The sequence below is a fragment of the Bufo gargarizans genome, chromosome 4 (assembly GCF_014858855.1).
Source record: "Bufo gargarizans isolate SCDJY-AF-19 chromosome 4, ASM1485885v1, whole genome shotgun sequence".
NCBI classification, from domain to species: domain Eukaryota; kingdom Metazoa; phylum Chordata; class Amphibia; order Anura; family Bufonidae; genus Bufo; species Bufo gargarizans.
The window spans coordinates 56,373,767-56,394,273 of record NC_058083.1 but is presented as its reverse complement, the minus strand read 5'-3'; the positions used below and the strand labels follow the sequence as shown (position 1 = coordinate 56,394,273).

General features: G+C 46.6%; 1 protein-coding gene across 1 annotated transcript in view; it reads left to right on the top strand.

Annotated features, from left to right (window-relative positions):
* Nucleotides 1-2,252: 2,252 nt before the first annotated feature.
* LOC122935579 overlaps nucleotides 2,253-20,507 on the top strand; it is an 84,128-nt gene continuing 65,873 nt past the window's right edge. Inside the window, exon 1 of the mRNA XM_044291342.1 lies at nucleotides 2,253-2,368. Within this exon, the coding sequence (XP_044147277.1) occupies nucleotides 2,253-2,368 (116 nt within the window). The remainder of the gene's footprint in view (nucleotides 2,369-20,507) is intronic.

Genomic DNA, 20,507 nt, shown 5'->3' with positions numbered 1-20,507 from the left:
TCAGGTGCCGCACCTAAGGGGGTTAATTGTGCGGATCTCAGCCCCCTGTAAGAGATTGGGTGCTGCCAGGCAGCAGGGGCCAGACCCCCTCCCCAGTATTAAAATCATTGGTAGCCAGTGTGCCCCCCCTCTCCCTCCCTCCCCAATATTAAAATCATTGGTGGCCAGTGCGGCCCCCCCCACCCCTACCCCCCTTATTAAAATCATTGGTGGTTAGTGCGACCCCCCCTATTAAAATCATTGGTGTCCAGTGCGGCCACCCCTCTCCCCCCCTAATTAAAATCATTGGTTAACAACCCCCCTCCCCCCCATTATTGGTGGCAGCGGAGCGGCAGTTCCGATAGAAGTCCCAGTTTAATCGCTGGGGCTCCGATCGGTTACCATGGCAGAGAGGACGCTACTGCAGTCCTGGCTGCCATAGTTACTTAGCACTTTTAGCAGCATTATACTTATGTGCGCTGTCTGTGGCCGGCCGGGCGCTCCTCCTACTGGTAAGTGACAGGTCTGTGCTATAAGCAATGCGCCGCACAGACCTTTCACTTACCAGTAGGAGGAGCATCGGCCGGCCACAGACAGCGCATGTAAGTATAATGCTGCTAAAAGTGCTAAGTAACCATGGCAGCCAGGACTGCAGTAGTGTCCTGGCTGCCATGGTAACCGATCGTAGCCCCAGCGATTAAACTGGGACTCCGATCGGAACTGCCGCTCTGCTGCCACCAATGATGGGGGGGAGGTTGTTAACCAATGATTTTAATTAGGGGGGGAGAGGGAAGGCCGCACTGGACACCAATGATTTTAATAGGGAGGTGGGTGGGGGTGGGGGGGCCACACTAGCCACCAATGATTTTAATATGGGATGGTGGGCCGCACTAGCCACCAATGATTTTAAATTGGGGGGTGGGCCGCACTGGCCACCAATGATTTTAATACTGGGGAGAGAGGGAGGGGGTGCCGCACTGGCCACCAATGATTTTAATACTGAGGAGGGAGGGGGGTCTGGCCCCCTGCTGCCTGGAAGCACCTGATCTCTTACAGGGGGCTGTGATCCGCACAATTAACCCCTCAGGTGCGGCACCAGAGGGGTTAATTGTGCGGATCACAGCTCCCTGTGTGATATCAGGTGCTGCCAGGCAACAGGGGCCGTTATGTCAACAGTTCTCAGTATATTCTAACTTAAAGTGTCCCCATCACTTTGGGAACGCCTCTGTGTTAGAATATACTGTCGGATCTGAGTTTTCACAATCTAACTCAAATCCGATGGTATATTCTAACATAGAGGCATTCCCATGGTGATGGGGACGCTTCAAGTTAAAATATACCATCGGATTGGAGAAAACTCTGATCCGATGGTATATTAATATTACCCGAACACCGAACCTGAACTTTTACTGAAAGGTTCAGGTTCGGGTTCGGGTGCCGAACACCGTAAAGTTCGGTACAAACCCGAACTTTACAGTTCGGGTTCGCTCAACCCTAATCCTGAGAGTCCTGGTCCTGAGTGTCCGGAGGCCCTGAGTGGAAAGGGGGGTACTGTCACGAGGGTGTCAAGAGCCACGTATGACTCCGTTATACCCTATTCACTACTTAGGGCTCATCTTAAGGAAAGCCAGGGTTTAGGCACGTGATCGGCGTACGGGTGAAAAACCCGTCTAGGGACGTCAGGGCAGTCAGGTGCCAGCCTTTATCCCTCCCTTTGCGTCACGTATGTGATCGGCACACCGGTCGTGATAGTAAGTAATGTATCTACATAATGACTGCACCAGCAGAATAGTGAGTGCAGCTCTGGAGTATAATACAGGATGTAACTCAGGATCAGTACAGGATAAGTAATGTAATTTGCGGATCCGCAAATTTCGGATCCGCAAAAAAGACGAATGACAGCCATATGCCATCCGTTTTTTTTGCGGATCCATTGTAACAATGCCTAAAATGGAGAAGAATAGGACATGTTCTATTTTTTTTGCGGGGCTACGGAACAGACACACTACCGTGTGCTGTCCGCATTTTTTGGGGACCCATAGAAATGAATGGGTCTGCATCCTATCCGCAAAAAAAAAAGAAAAGGACACAGAAACAACCAACGTCCCCCCCCCCCCCCCTCAACTGGTAACACCCAACTGGACCCTTATTGCTGACTGCTAGTGATTCCTTCATAACTTCTAAAAGGAATAATAGAGGAATGATGCAACATTAAGTCATAATAATAGATGACAGCTCCTCTTTAAAAATCTTCCATACCATTACAGGTGAAGATGGGACCCGCGATCCTGACCGCCCTCTGTCTGTGGAGCTGTGTGCTGACTGTGACACCTATAAGCCAAGAGCAAGTAGGAAGAATCACGAATTACATTGAGCAAAACATCTTCCAGTAAGTTGCACTCACCTCGCTTACTTTATGAATCAGGAGAACTTCTTATCATGACAGTGCCATGAGAGGCTACATTCAGAGCTTCCATTACCAGTCCTGGTAGATTTGAAGGAAAACTGTTGTGTGTTCAGGGTAACTATGTGTCAAGCCACGATGGTGCTCTAATCCACCGTGATAGAAAATTCTGTACAAGAAAAACATAACATATTAAAATGTTATTTATATTTAAACATGTCAAACATACTTAACCACTTCCCATCTTACACCTTACATGTACTGCACAAGTCAGGGTTTTGAAGATGATGCCTGCTAAAGAGCTGAGTGGGCTCCCTAGCCACCAAGTTTTACACATCAGATGCCCAAATGCAGAGTCCATTATTGGAAATAATGCAGATCATGGATGTTTAACCCCACATATGGTGTGGTCAATTGCTATCACAGCATTTCAATAGCCTTTTCCCAGAAGCACTGTGCTCCTGGAAGATGATCGGCTCCCCCCGTTCAGAGATTCAGGGAACTGTCCAGTTGCTATGAGAATATTGGGCTGTTGGAGGCTCTGAAGCCTGCTATAGTGAATCTCCTATAGGCTTCAATGTAAAGAGCAATTTCTTGAAATTTGTTTTGCATTCGATTTGCATAATCTTTCTAAAGAGTCAATTAGTGTCCGAATTGTTTCTACCTAAGTCAAAAGTTCTCCAGTTGGCTGATCACAGGTTTTAGCAGTTCGCAGGTCCTTAAATATTCAGTCATATGACGTATGACGGCACAACTACACTGCTACACGCATGGGGGGAAGGGGCCACTGTTAAAGGGTCAGGCACTGTGGAGTTCACTGTTATAGGGGCGGGAACTGTGGAAGGCACTGTTAAAGGGACGGATACTGTGGAGGTCACTGTTAAAGGGGCACCCACTAAGAAGGTCACTGTTAAAGGGGTGGTCAATGTTAAAGGGGCAGGCACTGTGGAGGTCTCTGTTAAAGGGGCAGGCACTGTGGAAGTCACTGTTAAAGGGGGGACACTGTGAAGGTCACTGTTAAAGGGGCTGCCACTATTAAGGTCACTGTTAAAGGGGTGGTTAATGTTAAAGGGGCGGGCACTGTGGAGGTCACTGTTAAAGGGGCGGGCACTGTAGAGATCACTGTTAAAGAGGCGGTCACTGTTAAAGGGGCGGGCACTATGGAGGTCACTATTCAAAGGGCGGGCACTGTGGATGTATCTGTTAAAGGGACATGCACTGTGTAAGTCACTGTTAAAGGGGCGGACACTATGAAGGTCACTGTTAAAGGGGTGGGTACTGTGAAAGTCACTGTTAAAGGGGCAGGTACTGTGGAGGTCACTGTAGAAAGGGCTGCCACTATGAAGGTCACTGTTAAAGGGGTGGCCACTATGAAGGTCACTGTTAAAGTGGCGGACACTGTGTAAGTCACTGTTAAAGGGGCAGGTACTGTGGAAGTCACTGTTAAAGGGGTGGGCACTGTGAAGGTCACTGTTAAAGGGGCGGCCACTATGAAGGTCACTGTTAAAAGGGCAGACACTATGAAGGTCACTGTTAAAGGGGTGGTCACTGTTAAAGGGCAGGCACTGTGGAGGTCACTGTTAAAGGGGCGGGCACTGTAGAAGTCACTGTTAAAGAGAGGGCAGCCACTATGAAGGTCACTGTTAAAGGGGTGGTCATTGTTAAAGGGGCGGGCACTGTGGAGGTCACTGTTAAAGGGGCAGGCACTGTGGAAGTCACTGTTAAAGGGGGGACACTGTGAAGGTCACTGTTAAAGGGGCTGCCACTATTAAGGTCACTGTTAAAGGGGTGGTTAATGTTAAAGGGGTGGGCACTGTGGAGGTCACTGTTAAAGGGGCGGGCACTGTAGAGATCACTGTTAAAGAGGCGGTCACTGTTTAAGGGGCAGGCACTATGGAGGTCACTATTCAAAGGGCGGGCACTGTGGAGGTCACTGTTAAAGGGGCAGGCACTGTTAGGCTACTTTTACACTCTCGTGTGGTGCGGATTCATCATGGATCTGCACAAACGTATCCGTTCAGATAACACAACCGCATGCATCCGTTCAGAACGGATCCGTTTGTATTAACTGTAACATAGCCAAAACGGATCCGTCTTGAACACCATTAAAAGTCAATGGGGGACGGATCAGTTTTCAATTGTGCCATATTGTGTCAGTGAAAACCGATGCGTCCCCATTGACTTACGTTGTGTGTCAGGATGTATCCGTTTACCTCAGTTTCGTCAGATGGACACCAAAACGCTGCAAGCAGCGTTTTGGTGTCCGCCTCCAAAGCGGTATGGAGGCGGAATGGAGCCAAACTGATGCATTCTGAGCGGATCCTTATCCATTCAGAATGCATTAAGGGCAAAACTGATCAGTTTTAGACCGCTTGTGAGAGCCCTGAACGGATCTCACAAACGGAAACCAAAACGCCAGTGTGAAAGTAGCCTTAAAGAGGCGGGCACTGTGGAGGTCACTGTTAAATGGGCAGGCACTGTGGATGTATCTGTTAAAGGGACATGCACTGTGTAAGTCACTGTTAAAGGGACGGGCACTGTGAAGGTCACTGTTAAAGGGGCGGACACTATGAAGGTCACTGTTAAAGGGGTGGGTACTGTGAAGGTCACTGTTAAAGGGGCAGGTACTGTGGAGGTCACTGTTAAAGGGGCTGCCACTATGAAGGTGACTGTTAAAGGGGCGGAAACTATGAAGGTCACTGTTAAAGTGGCGGACACTGTGTAGGTCACTGTTAAAGTGGCGGACACTGTGTAAGTCAGTTAAAGGGGCAGGTACTGTGGAAGTCACTGTTAAAGAGGCGGCCACTATGAAGGTCACTGTTAAAAGGGCAGACACTATAAAGGTCACTGTTAAAGGGGTGGTCAATGTTAAAGGAGCAGGCACTGTGGTGGTCACTGTTAAAGGGGCGGGCAATGTAGAAGTCACTGTTAAAGAGAGGGCAGCCACTATGAAGGTCACTGTTAAAGGGGCAGGCACTGTTAAAGAGGCAGGCACTGTGGAAGTCACTGTTAAAGAGGCAGGCACTGTAGAGGTCACTGTTATGGGGGAAACTGTTGATATATTTTTACGACACACAGAAACATAAAATAAAACAAATGAAATATACCCGTGCGAAGCCGGGTCCTTATGCTAGTATATATATAATATAGTGAGAGAGATACTGTATGTGTAAATGCATGTTATGTTAAAAACAGAGAAAACTTTGTATCCAGCTCACCTTCCTGGTGTGGTGTATAAACCCGGCTCCAGAGGCCCTGGGGGAGTGTTCCCGTAGCAAGCAGCAAACAAAATAGGAAAAAAGGTATCTGGAGACAATGGAGGTCCTCTTAGCTCTTCTTTATTGATTCATAAAACCGACACAGTCACTGGATCCACGGCATGGTCGCTGACGCGTTTCGGGTATGTACCCTTAGTCGTAGCACCATGCTACATGTGACCCCACATTATAAAGGATTAGGAATGCACCTCGTCAGAAAATCCTGGGAGGCGCATCCAATCTCATAGGCTGCCACAACAGAGGCACACCTCTTGATTAGGTTCATCGATTACACATGCAATTCGAAACACACTGAGGATATACCTGGGTCAATTTAACCCCACAATCACCAGATTGTGTGCTTTGCAATGGTAAAACCGCACAGTGTGGATACTTACTAATAAAAATTATTAATATAAACAATCAAAATAACGGTCTTACAGCCTGAAATGTAATACAATCAAAATAAGATTCGGCAAATAGTATAGAGATTTCATAGTAAATCTATATGATAGAGATAAAGCAAGCTTGTGTATTTGCATTTTGTTGCAGAGATACATTGGTCTTAAAGTGTTCATTACAGACTAGCATATCCTGTGTTGCAAAGCTAATATATCTATATATAGAAGGTATGAAAGAGAGACTAAATGAGTATGTATAAATACTGTCTCTCTGGCACAACTGTCATCTGAACAAATTGGTATTAAATTTAACAATGATGCATGCTGTTGCGCATGACCAAACCGCACCGTGCAACCGATGTCCTAAGCAGAATTTGGCTGGTACGCACAAACCCATCCCGCAATATAAATTTCACACCTTATCTCTCGGCAAAGAGAGAGGATTTTTGTGCGCATGGGTCGGACCCTCGTGTTGAACTACTGGCAAATACCTATATCCTCTTTATATACATAATCCATAGTTCAATTGTAAATATACATCAGTTCTTTTCGCAAATTGAGGCCTGCCGGAATCCTGGACCCAAGTCTAAAGATCCAGTAGGCCTCACGGAGAAGAATCTTTTTGCGGTGGTCACCTCCCCTTTTGGGTGCCAAAACTTTTTCTATAGCAAAAGCTTGGAAAAACGTCACTCTACGGGAATTCATGCGTGCAGCAAGAAATTGTAGTGATGGGGACAAATTAGATGATGAGTTTGATAAGGTAGCTCAAAGACTAAAAGAAAGAAACTATCCAACCTGGATGATTAAGAGGGGGAGAACAATTGCTTCACTCAAAGATAGAGAGGAAATGCTATTTGGCAAGTCCAAGCATAAGATGATTAGGAGGGCCTCTCCTGGCGGTGTAGGAGTCTGCGTGGATGGTGAGCGGGACAGCATTCCTACCTTATCCCTGTCTTATAGTAGAGAATTCAATGCAATCAGTTCATCTATTAAAAAATGTTTACCAATATTGTTTGAGGACAACATCTTATATCAAGCATTGAAATCTGGTTGCAGAATTGTCTCTAGAAGAGCAGCCACTCTGTCCTGCTCACTATCACCGTCTCTTTATACTGCCAGTAGCATTAGACAAGATGTCAAATCCAGGTGGTTATGCTACCAGGGCTTCACTAAGTGTGGAGCCAACCGCTGCAAGACATGCAATTACGTTGTTCCTACTCAGACATTTGACAATGTAACACATACTGACAAATTTCCTATCCGCAGTTATATCAACTGTAATACGGAGGGTGTAGACTATGCCATCAGATGCACTGATTGTGATCTGATGTACATAGGCAGCACAGCCCGTAAATTTAAGAGTCGGATCCTCGAACATTTGAACTATATTAGCAACCCTAATATTCTCAACATCTCAAATATAGCGAGGCACTTCATCCAAAAACATGCCCGTAGAGTGACGTTTTTCCAAGCTTTTGCTATAGAAAAAGTTTTGGCACCCAAAAGGGGAGGTGACCACCGCAAAAAGATTCTTCTCCGTGAGGCCTACTGGATCTTTAGACTTGGGTCCAGGATTCCGGCAGGCCTCAATTTGCGAAAAGAACTGATGTATATTTACAATTGAACTATGGATTATGCATATAAAGAGGATATAGGTATTTGCCAGTAGTTCAACACGAGGGTCCGACCCATGCGCACAAAAATCCTCTCTCTTTGCCGAGAGATAAGGTGTGAAATTTATATTGCGGGATGGGTTTGTGCGTACCAGCCGAATTCTGCTCAGGACATCGGTTGCACGGTGCGGTTTGGTCATGCGCAACAGCATGCATCATTGTTTAATTTAATACCAATTTGTTCAGATGACAGTTGTGCCAGAGAGACAGTATTTATACATACTTATTTAGTCTCTCTTTCATACCTTCTGTATATAGATATATTAGCTTTGCAACACAGGATATGCTAGTCTGTAATGAACCATTTAAGATCAATGTATCTCTGCAACAAAATGCAAATACACAAGCTTGCTTCATCTCTATCATATAGATTTACTATGAAATCTCTATACTATTTGCCGAATCTTATTTGATTGTATTACATTTCAGGTTGTAAGACCGTTATTTTGATTGTTTATTAGAGTTGAGCGAACACCTGGATGTTCGGGTTCGAGAAGTTCGGCCGAACATCCCGGAAATGTTCGGGTTCGGGATCCGAACCCGATCCGAACTTCGTCCCGAACCCGAACCCCATTGAAGTCAATGGGGACCCGAACTTTTCGGCACTAAAAAGGCTGTAAAACAGCCCAGGAAAGAGCTAGAGGGCTGCAAAAGGCAGCAACATGTAGGTAAATCCCCTGCAAACAAATGTGGATAGGGAAATGAATTAAAATAAAAATTAAATAAATAAAAATTAACCAAAATCAATTGGAGAGAGGTCCCATAGCAGAGAATCTGGCTTCACGTCACCCACCACTGTAAGAGTCCATTTTCATAAATTTAGGCCCAGCACCCAGGCAGAGGAGAGAGGTCCCGTAACAGAGAATCTGGCTTCATGTCAGCAGAGAATCAGTCTGCATGTCATAGCAGAGAATCAGGCTTCACGTCACCCACCACTGCAACAGTCCATTGGCATATATTTAGGCCCAGCACCCAGGCAGAGGAGAGAGGTCCCGTAACAGAGAATCTGGCTTCATGTCAGCAGAGAATCAGTCTACATATCATAGCAGAGAATCAGGCTTCACGTCACCCACCACTGTAAGAGTCCATTTTCATAAATTTAGGCCCAGCACCCAGGTAGAGGAGAGAGGCCCCGTAACAGAGAATCTGGCTTCATGTCAGCAGAGAATTAGTCTGCATGTCATAGCAGAGAATGAGGCTTCACGTCAGCCACCACTGCAACAGTCCATTGGCATATATTTAGGCCCAGCACACACACAGGCAGAGGAGAGAGGTCCCGTAACAGAGAATCTGGCTTCATGTCAGCAGAGAATCAGTCTGCATGTCATAGCAGAGAATGAGGCTTCACGTCACCCACCACTGCAACAGTCCATTGGCATTAGGGTGACCACATTTCCAAACTGCCATTCAGGGACACCCGCCCCGGCCCCCCCGCACCCATGTCCACTCCCCAAAAAATATGATTTTTGATACTTTTTAAAAAAAATTAAGTCACTTAGTGACAGCGGCGTACTTTGTACTTACGCTGGCAAGTTCATTGCATCAAAGTTATGCTTGAGATTGCTATAAACATAACTGCCTGTGCATTGTTCAGTAATTTGTGATTGTGCCCTGCACACAATCACTGGCTACCTAAAACAGGTCATATTTTTAATGTGTTAGGCTACTTTCACACTTGCGCTTGATCGGATCCGTTCTGAACGGATCCGATCATATTAATGCAGACGGAGGCTCCGTTCAGTACGGATCCGTCTGCATTAATAACTTTAAAAAAATTCGCAAGTGCGCAAGTAGCCTGCGCGGATCCGTTCAGACTTTCAATGTAAAGTCAATGGGGGACGGATCCGCTTAAAGATTGAGCCATATGGTGACATCTTCAAGCGGATCCGTTCCCATTGACTTACATTGTAAGTCTGGACGGATCCGCACGCCTCCGCACGGCCAGGCGGACAACGGAACGCTGCAAGCAGCGTTCAGCTGTCCGCCTGTCCGTGCGGAGGCGAGCGGAGCGGAGGCTGAACGCCGCCAGACTGATGCAGTCTGAGCGGATCCGCTCCATTCAGACTGCATCAGGGCTGGACGGCTGCGTTCGGGTCCGCTCGTGAGCCCCTTCAAACGGAGCTCACGAGCGGACAGCCGAACGCTATTGTGAAAGTAGCCTAAGTCAATGGGGACGGGTCAGTTTTCACTGACACAATATGGTGCAAGTGAAAACTGATCCGTACCCCATTGATTTTCAATGTAAGTCAGGACGGATCCGTTTTGACTTAGAATTTTTTTTAAAAAGAATAATGCAAACGGATCCGTCCGACTTACACTTAGACTTTTTTTTTACATAGTAATGCAGACGGATCTGCACCTAACGCAGGTATGAAAGTAGCCTATTAACTCTGCTATATTTCTGTAGCCTGAAACCTCTGACTGCACAGTTGGGCTGAAACTACTACACCCAACATGTTCTGGCAGTAATAGTAAATGGATATTGGTGCAATTCTGAGCTACTAGTCTATGTATTATATAGACTAGTAGCTCAGAATTGCACCAATATCCATTTACTATTACTGCCAGAACATGTTGGGTGTAGTAGTTTCAGCTCAACTGGGCAGTCAGAGGTTCCAGGCACCAGGCTACAGAAATATAGCAGAGATAGAGCCACTAGCCAGCCCCCATCAGAGTTCAGACCCTACTCTGAGTCTACTCCTGACTCTACTCTGAAGTTCTGAACTTACTCACCAATTATGGTGAGCTATTATGAAGACTTTTTTTTTTTTTACAAATCTTATCTTCTTCCGGCATCGGCTTCTTCGCGCAGCGCTCGCGCTCCTACAAATCTTTTCTGGCGCCTTCTCCCTGCTGCGTCTCGGCGTCGTTGTGCGCCTGCGCAGCCTAGGGAAACCTCATGTTCGGTGCGGCCGCCCGGGGAGGAGACTCAGGGGGAGCGCTGCGGCAGTGAATGTTGCAGAGTGCAGACTGGCAGGCAGGCAGTTGATTCCGGGACTCTCTATTGTCCCGGTTTGAAGGCTCCCGGGACACGGGACAAAAACTTAAATTACGGGACGATCCCGGGCAAACCGGGACACGTGGTCACGCTAATTGGCATATATTTAGGCCCAGCACACACACAGGCAGAGGAGAGAGGTCCCGTAACAGAGAATCTGGCTTCATGTCAGCAGAGAATTAGTCTGCATGTCATAGCAGAGAATGAGGCTTCACGTCAGCCACCACTGCAACAGTCCATTGGCATATATTTAGGCCCAGCACCCAGGCAGAGGAGAGAGGTCCCGTAACAGAGAATCTGTCTTCATGTCAGCAGAGAATCAGTCTGCATGTCATAGCAGAGAATGAGGCTTCACGTCACCCACCACTGCAACAGTCCATTGGCATATATTTAGGCCCAGCACCCAGGCAGAGGAGGGAGGTCCCGTAACAGACAATCTGGCTTCATGTCAGCAGAGAATCACTCTGCATGTCATAGCAGAGAATCAGGCTTCACGTCACCCAACATTGGAACAGTCCATTGGCATATATTTAGGCCCCGGCACCCAGACACAGGAGAGGTTCATTCAACTTTGGGTAGCCTCGCAATATAATGGTAAAATGAAAATAAAAATAGGATTGAATGAGGAAGTGCCCTGGAGTCCAATAATATGTGGTTAAGGGGAGGTAGTTAATGTCTAATCTGGACAAGGGACGGACAGATCCTGTGGGATCCATGCCTGGTTCATTTTTATGAACGTCAGCTTGTCCACATTGGCTGTAGACAGGCGGCTGCGTTTGTCTGTAAAGACGCCCCCTGCCGTGCTGAATACACGTTCAGACAAAACGCTGGCCGCCGGGCAGGCCAGCACCTCCAAGGCATAAAAGGCTAGCTCTGGCCACGTGGACAATTTAGAGACCCAGAAGTTGAATGGGGCCGAACCATCAGTCAGTACGTGGAGGGGTGTGCACACGTACTGTTCCACCATGTTAGTGAAATGTTGCCTCCTGCTAACACGTTGCGTATCAGGTGGTGGTGCAGTTAGCTGTGGCGTGTTGACAAAAGTTTTCCACATCTCTGCCATGCTAACCCTGCCCTCAAAGGAGCTGGCATTGACACAGCTGCCTTGGCGACCTCTTGCTCCTCCTCTGCCTTGGCCTTGGGCTTCCACTTGTTCCCCTGTGACATTTGGGAATGCTCTCAGTAGCGCGTCTACCAACGTGCGCTTGTACTCGCGCATCTTCCTATCACGCTCCAGTGCAGGAAGTAAGGTGGGCACATTGTCTTTGTAGCGTGGATCCAGCAGGGTGGCAACCCAGTAGTCCGCACAGGTTAAAATGTGGGCAACTCTGCTGTCGTTGCGCAGGCACTGCAGCATGTAGTCGCTCATGTGTGCCAGGCTGCCCAGGGGTAAGGACAAGCTGTCCTCTGTGGGAGGCGTATCGTCATCGTCCTGCCTTTCCCCCCAGCCACGCACCAGTGATGGACCCGAGCTGCGTTGGGTGCCACCCCGCTGTGACCATGCTTCATCCTCATCCTCCTCCACCTCCTCCTCATCCTCGTCCTCCAGTAGTGGGCCCTGTCTGGCCACATTTGTACCTGGCCTCTGCTGTTGCCAAAAACCTCCCTCTGAGTCACTTCGAAGAGACTGGCCTGAAAGTGCTAAAAATGACCCCTCTTCCTCCTCCTCCTCCTCCTCCTGGGCCACCTCCTCTTGCATCATCGCCCTAAGTGTTTTCTCAAGGAGACATAGAAGTGGTATTGTAACGCTGATAACGGCGTCATCGCCACTGGCCATGTTGGTGGAGTACTCGAAACAGCGCAACAGGGCACACAGGTCTCGCATGGAGGCCCAGTCATTGGTGGTGAAGTGGTGCTGTTCTGTAGTGCGACTGACCCGTGCGTGCTGCAGCTGAAACTCCACTATGGCCTGCTGCTGCTCGCACAGTCTGTCCAGCATGTGCAAGGTGGAGTTCCACCTGGTGGGCACGTCGCATATGAGGCGGTGAGCGGGAAGGCCGAAGTTACGCTGTAGCGCAGACAGGTGAGCAGCAGCAGGATGTGAACGCCGGAAGCGCGAACAGACGGCCCGCACTTTATGCAGCAGCTCTGACATGTCGGGGTAGTTGTGAATGAACTTCTGCACCACCAAATTCAGCACATGCGCCAAGCAAGGGATGTGCGTCAAATTGGCTAGTCCCAGAGCTGCAACGAGATTTCGCCCATTATCGCACACCACCAGACTGGGCTTGAGGCTCACCGGCAGCAACCACTTGTCGGTCTGTTGTTCTATACCCCGCCACAACTCCTGTGCGGTGTGGGGCCTGTCTCCCAAACATATGAGTTTCAGAATGGCCTGCTGACGTTTACCCCAGGCTGTGCTGAAGTTGGTGGTGAAGGTGTGTGGCTGACTGGATGAGCAGGTGGAAGAAGAGGAGGAGGAAGCCGAGAAGGAGGAGGTGGCAACAGGAGGCAAAGAATGTTGCCCTGCGATCCTTGGCGGCGGAAGGACGTGCGCCAAACAGATCTCCGCCTGGGGCCCAGCTGCCACTACATTTACCCAGTGTGCAGTTAGGGAGATATAGCGTCCCTGGCCGTGCTTACTGGTCCACGTATCTGTGGTTAGGTGGACCTTGCCACAGATGGCGTTGCGCAGTGCACACTTGATTTTATCGGATACTTGGTTGTGCAGGGAAGGCACGGCTCTCTTGGAGAAGTAGTGGCGGCTGGGAACAACATACTGTGGGACAGCAAGCGACATGAGCTGTTTGAAGCTGTCTGTGTCCACCAGCCTAAATGACAGCATTTCATAGGCCAGTAGTTTAGAAATGCTGGCATTCAGGGCCAGGGATCGAGGGTGGCTAGGTGGGAATTTACGCTTTCTCTCAAATGTTTGTGAGATGGAGAGCTGAACGCTGCCGTGTGACATGGTTGAGACGCTTGGTGACGGAGGTGGTGGTGGTGGTGTTGGTGGTACATCCCCTGTTTGCTGGGCGGCAGGTGCCAACGTTCCTCCAGAGGCGGAGGAAGAGGCCGAGGCGGCAGCAGCAGAAGAGGTAGCAGGGGGAGCATGAGTGACTTCCTTGGTTTTAAGGTGTTTACTCCACTGCAGTTCATGCTTTGCATGCAGGTGCCTGGTCATGCAGGTTGTGCTCAGGTTCAGAACGTTAATGCCTCGCTTCAGGCTCTGATGGCACAGCGTGCAAACCACTCGGGTCTTGTCGTCAGCACATTGTTTGAAGAAGTGCCATGCCAGGGAACTCCTTGAAGCTGCCTTTGGGGTGCTCGGTCCCAGATGGCGGCGGGCAGTAGCAGGCGGAGTCTCTTGGCGGCGGGTGTTCTGCTTTTGCCCACTGCTCCCTCTTTTGCTACGCTGTTGGCTCGGTCTCACCACTGCCTCTTCCTCCGAACTGTGAAAGTCAGTGGCACGACCTTCATTCCATGTGGGGTCTAGGATCTCATCATCCCCTGCATCGTCTTCCACCCAGTCTTGATCCCTGACCTCCTGTTCAGTCTGCACACTGCAGAAAGACGCAGCAGTTGGCACCTGTGTTTCGTCATCATCAGAGACATGCTGAGGTGGTATTCCCATGTCCTCATCATCAGGAAACATAAGTGGTTGTGCGTCAGTGCATTCTATATCTTTCACCGCTGGGGAAGGGCTAGGTGGATGCCCTTGGGAAACCCTGCCAGCGGAGTCTTCAAACAGCATAAGAGACTGCTGCATAACTTGAGGCTGAGACAGTTTCCCTGGTATGCATGGGGGTGATGTGACAGACTGATGGGGTTGGTTTTCAGGCGCCATCTGTGCGCTTTCTGCAGAAGACTGGGTGGGAGATAATGTGAACGTGCTGGATCCACTGTTGGCCACCCAATTGACTAATGCCTGTACCTGCTCAGGCCTTACCATCCTTAGAACGGCATTGGGCCCCACCATATATCGCTGTAAATTCTGGCGGCTACTGGGACCTGAGGTAGTTGGTACACTAGGACGTGTGGATGTGGCAGAACGGCCACGTCCTCTCCCAGCACCAGAGGATCCACTAACACCACCACGACCATGTCCGCGTCCCTTACTAGATGTTTTCCTCATTGTTATCGTTCACCACAACAACAAAAATATTATTTGGCCCAATGTATTGTATTCAAATTCAGCTGGATATAAATTTGAGGCCTAGTATTTAGGCGCTGGGTGACAGGTATTGGTTTAGTGAGAGAATTAAACTTGGAAATACACAGTAGCGGGTGTGTGTGAAGTTATTCTGAATGACCCAATGTGCACCTTGAATATTATATACCCTTTTAGGGATAGATTTCAAATAGCTCTGATATAGCAGAAACCACTAAATTATGAAATTGCTAAATTGGGAATTGTATTTCAACCCAGAACAAAAAATGTGCTTTGACGGACACTAAATAACTTTCCCAGCCACAACAGGACAGCGGTAACGAGAGATTTAGCAGGATATAAATTTGAGGCCTAGTATTTAGGCGCTGGGTGACAGGTATGGGTTTAGTGACAGAATTAGACTTGGAAATACACAGTAGCGGGTGTGTGTGAAGTTATTCTGAATGACCCAATGTGCACCTTGAATATTATATACCCTTTTAGGGATAGATTTCAAATAGCTCTGATATAGCAGAAACCACTAAATTATGAAATTGCTAAATTGGGAATTGTATTTCAACCCAGAACAAAAAATGTGCTTTGACGGACACTAAATAACTTTCCCAGCCACAACAGGACAGCGGTAACGAGAGATTTAGCGGGATATAAATTTGAGGCCTAGTATTTAGGCGCTGGGTGACCGGTATGGATTTAGCGACAGAATTAGACTTGGAAATGCACAGTAGCGTGTGTGTGAAGTTATTCTGAATGACCCTATGTGCACCTTGAATATTATATACCCTTTTAGGGATAGATTTCAAATAGCTCTGATATAGCAGGAACCACTAAATTATGAAATTGCTAAATTGGGAATTGTACTTCAACCCAGAACAAAAAATGTGCTTTGACGGACACTAAATAACTTTCCCAGCCACAACAGGACAGCGGTAACGAGAGATTTAGCGGGATATAAATTTGAGGCCTAGTATTTAGGCGCTGGGTGACCGGTATGGATTTAGCGACAGAATTAGACTTGGAAATGCACAGTAGCGTGTGTGTGAAGTTATTCTGAATGACCCTATGTGCACCTTGAATATTATATACCCTTTTAGGGATAGATTTCAAATAGCTCTGATATAGCAGGAACCACTAAATTATGAAATTGCTAAATTGGGAATTGTACTTCAACCCAGAACAAAAAATGTGCTTTGACGGACACTAAATAACTTTCCCAGCCACAACAGGACAGCGGTAACGAGAGATTTAGCGGGATATAAATTTGAGGCCTAGTATTTAGGCGCTGGGTGACCGGTATGGATTTAGCGACAGAATTAGACTTGGAAATGCACAGTAGCGTGTGTGTGAAGTTATTCTGAATGACCCTATGTTGTGCACCTTGAATATTATATACCCTTTTAGGTATAGATTTCAAATAGCTCTGATATAGAAGAAACCACTAAATTATGAAATTGCTAAATTGGGAATTGTATTTCAACCCAGAACAAAAAATGTGCTTTGACGGACACTAAATAACTTTCCCAGCCACAACAGGACAGCGGTAACGAGAGATTTAGCAGGATATAAATTTGAGGCCTAGTATTTAGGCGCTGGGTGACAGGTATGGGTTTAGTGACAGAATTAGACTTGGAAATACACAGTAGCGGGTGTGTGTGAAGTTATTCTGAATGACCCAATGTGCACCTTGAATATTATATACCCTTTTAGGGATAGATTTCAAATAGCTCTGATATAGCAGAAACCACTAAATTATGAAATTGCTAAATTGGGAATTGTATTTCAACCCAGAACAAAAAATGTGCTTTGACGGACACTAAATAACTTTCCCAGCCACAACAGGACAGCGGTAACGAGAGATTTAGCAGGATATAAATTTGAGGCCTAATATTTAGGCGCTGGGTGACAGGTATGGGTTTAGTGACAGAATTAGACTTGGAAATACACAGTAGCGGGTGTGTGTGAAGTTATTCTGAATGACCCAATGTGCACCTTGAATATTATATACCCTTTTAGGGATAGATTTCAAATAGCTCTGATATAGCAGAAACCACTAAATTATGAAATTGCTAAATTGGGAATTGTATTTCAACCCAGAACAAAAAATGTGCTTTGACGGACACTAAATAACTTTCCCAGCCACAACAGGACAGCGGTAACGAGAGATTTAGCAGGATATAAATTTGAGGCCTAGTATTTAGGCGCTGGGTGACAGGTATGGGTTTAGTGACAGAATTAGACTTGGAAATACACAGTAGCGGGTGTGTGTGAAGTTATTCTGAATGACCCAATGTGCACCTTGAATATTATATACCCTTTTAGGGATAGATTTCAAATAGCTCTGATATAGCAGAAACCACTAAATTATGAAATTGCTAAATTGGGAATTGTATTTCAACCCAGAACAAAAAATGTGCTTTGACGGACACTAAATAACTTTCCCAGCCACAACAGGACAGCGGTAACGAGAGATTTAGCAGGATATAAATTTGAGGCCTAGTATTTAGGCGCTGGGTGACAGGTATGGGTTTAGTGACAGAATTAGACTTGGAAATACACAGTAGCGGGTGTGTGTGAAGTTATTCTGAATGACCCAATGTGCACCTTGAATATTATATACCCTTTTAGGGATAGATTTCAAATAGCTCTGATATAGCAGAAACCACTAAATTATGAAATTGCTAAATTGGGAATTGTATTTCAACCCAGAACAAAAAATGTGCTTTGACGGACACTAAATAACTTTCCCAGCCACAACAGGACAGCGGTAACGAGAGATTTAGCAGGATATAAATTTGAGGCCTAGTATTTAGGCGCTGGGTGACAGGTATGGGTTTAGTGACAGAATTAGACTTGGAAATACACAGTAGCGGGTGTGTGTGAAGTTATTCTGAATGACCCAATGTGCACCTTGAATATTATATACCCTTTTAGGGATAGATTTCAAATAGCTCTGATATAGCAGAAACCACTAAATTATGAAATTGCTAAATTGGGAATTGTATTTCAACCCAGAACAAAAAATGTGCTTTGACGGACACTAAATAACTTTCCCAGCCACAACAGGACAGCGGTAACGAGAGATTTAGCAGGATATAAATTTGAGGCCTAGTATTTAGGCGCTGGGTGACAGGTATGGGTTTAGTGACAGAATTAGACTTGGAAATACACAGTAGCGGGTGTGTGTGAAGTTATTCTGAATGACCCAATGTGCACCTTGAATATTATATACCCTTTTAGGGATAGATTTCAAATAGCTCTGATATAGCAGAAACCACTAAATTATGAAATTGCTAAATTGGGAATTGTATTTCAACCCAGAACAAAAAATGTGCTTTGACGGACACTAAATAACTTTCCCAGCCACAACAGGACAGCGGTAACGAGAGATTTAGCGGGATATAAATTTGAGGCCTAGTATTTAGGCGCTGGGTGACCGGTATGGATTTAGCGACAGAATTTGACTTGGAAATGCACAGTAGCGTGTGTGTGAAGTTATTCTGAATGACCCTATGTGCACCTTGAATATTATATACCCTTTTAGGGATAGATTTCAAATAGCTCTGATATAGCAGGAACCACTAAATTATGAAATTGCTAAATTGGGAATTGTACTTCAACCCAGAACAAAAAATGTGCTTTGACGGACACTAAATAACTTTCCCAGCCACAACAGGACAGTGGTAACGAGAGATTTAGCGGGATATAAATTTGAGGCCTAGTATTTAGGCGCTGGGTGACCGGTATGGATTTAGCGACAGAATTAGACTTGGAAATGCACAGTAGCGTGTGTGTGAAGTTATTCTGAATGACCCTATGTGCACCTTGAATATTATATACCCTTTTAGGGATAGATTTCAAATAGCTCTGATATAGCAGGAACCACTAAATTATGAAATTGCTAAATTGGGAATTGTACTTCAACCCAGAACAAAAAATGTGCTTTGACGGACACTAAATAACTTTCCCAGCCACAACAGGACAGCGGTAACGAGAGATTTAGCGGGATATAAATTTGAGGCCTAGTATTTAGGCGCTGGGTGACCGGTATGGATTTAGTGACAGAATTAGACTGGGATATGGCCAAAAAATAACCACACTATTGCTGGTTAAATGCACTTTGTGACGGGCGCAGCTTGCCCCTGATTTAGTATATGGCCAAAAAATGAACAGACTATTGCTGGTTAAATGCACTTGGTGTGATAGCTTGACCAACCACACTACTGAGGGTTAAATGCACTTGGTGACGGGCGCAGCTTGCCCCTGATGTAGTATATGGCCAAAAAATGAACAGACTATTGCTGGTTAAATGCACTTGGTGTCACAGCTTGACCAACCACACTACTGAGGGTTAAATGCACTTGGTGACGGGCGCAGCTTGCCCCTGATGTAGTATATGGCCAAAAAATAAACAGACTATTGCTGGTTAAATGCACTTGGTGTGACAGCTTCACCCTGATGTAGGCTTTAGCCAAAAAACAACCACACCATTGAGGGTTAAATGCACTTGGTGACAGGCGCAGCTTGCCCCTGATTTAGTATATGGCCAAAAAATGAACAGACTATTGCTGGTTAAATGCACTTGGTGTGACAGCTTCACCCTGATGTAGGCTTTAGCCAAAAAACAACCACACCATTGAGGGTTAAATGCACTTGGTCGCAGCTTGGATGCACTTGGTCGCAGCACCGCACAAGACACAAAATGGCCGCCGATCACCCCAGAAAAAAGTGACTGACAAACGGTCTGGGCAGCCTAAAAACAGTGAGTGAGCATTTGAATTTCAGCAGCTCAATGATGCACAGCTGCAGATCGATCGATTAATCAAGTGAAGTCCTTTGGAGGAGTTAATCTGCCTAATCTCGCCCTACTGTCGCATCCGCAACCTCTCCCTACGCTAATCAGAGCAGAGTGACGGGCGGCGCTATGTGACTCCAGCTTAAATAGAGGCTGGGTCACATGGTGCTCTGGCCAATCACAGCCATGCCAATAGTAGGCATGGCTGTGACGGCCTCTTGGGGCAAGTAGTATGACGCTTGTTGATTGGCTGCTTTGCAGCCTTTCAAAAAGCGCCAAGAAAGCGTCACAAAAGCGCCAAGAAAGCGACGAACACCGAACCCGAACCCGGACTTTTACGAAAATGTCCGGGTTCGGGTCCGTGTCACGGACACCCCAAAATTCGGTACGAACCCGAACTATACAGTTCGAGTTCGCTCATCCCTATTGTTTATATTAATAATTTTCATTAGTAAGTATCCACACTGTGCGGTTTTACCATTGCAAAGCACACAATCTGGTGATTGTGGGGTTAAATTGACCCAGGTATATCCTCAGTGTGTTTCGAATTGCATGTGTAATCGATGAACCTAATCAACAGGTGTGCCTCTGTTGTGGCAGCCTATGAGATTGGATGCTCCTCCCAGGATTTTCTGACGAGGTGCATTCCTAATCCTTTATAATGTGGGGTCACACGTAGCATGGTGCTACGACTAAGGGTACATACCCGAAACGCGTCAGCGACCATGCCGTGGATCCAGTGACTGTGTCGGTTTTATGAATCAATAAAGAAGAGCTAAGAGGACCTCCATTGTCTCCAGATACCTTTTTTCCTATTTTGTATGTTAAAAACAGCCTGTTTAAAAACACACTGTGCTGTTTCACACTTTTTCATGTTAGAATTTTGGGGCAGATGGTG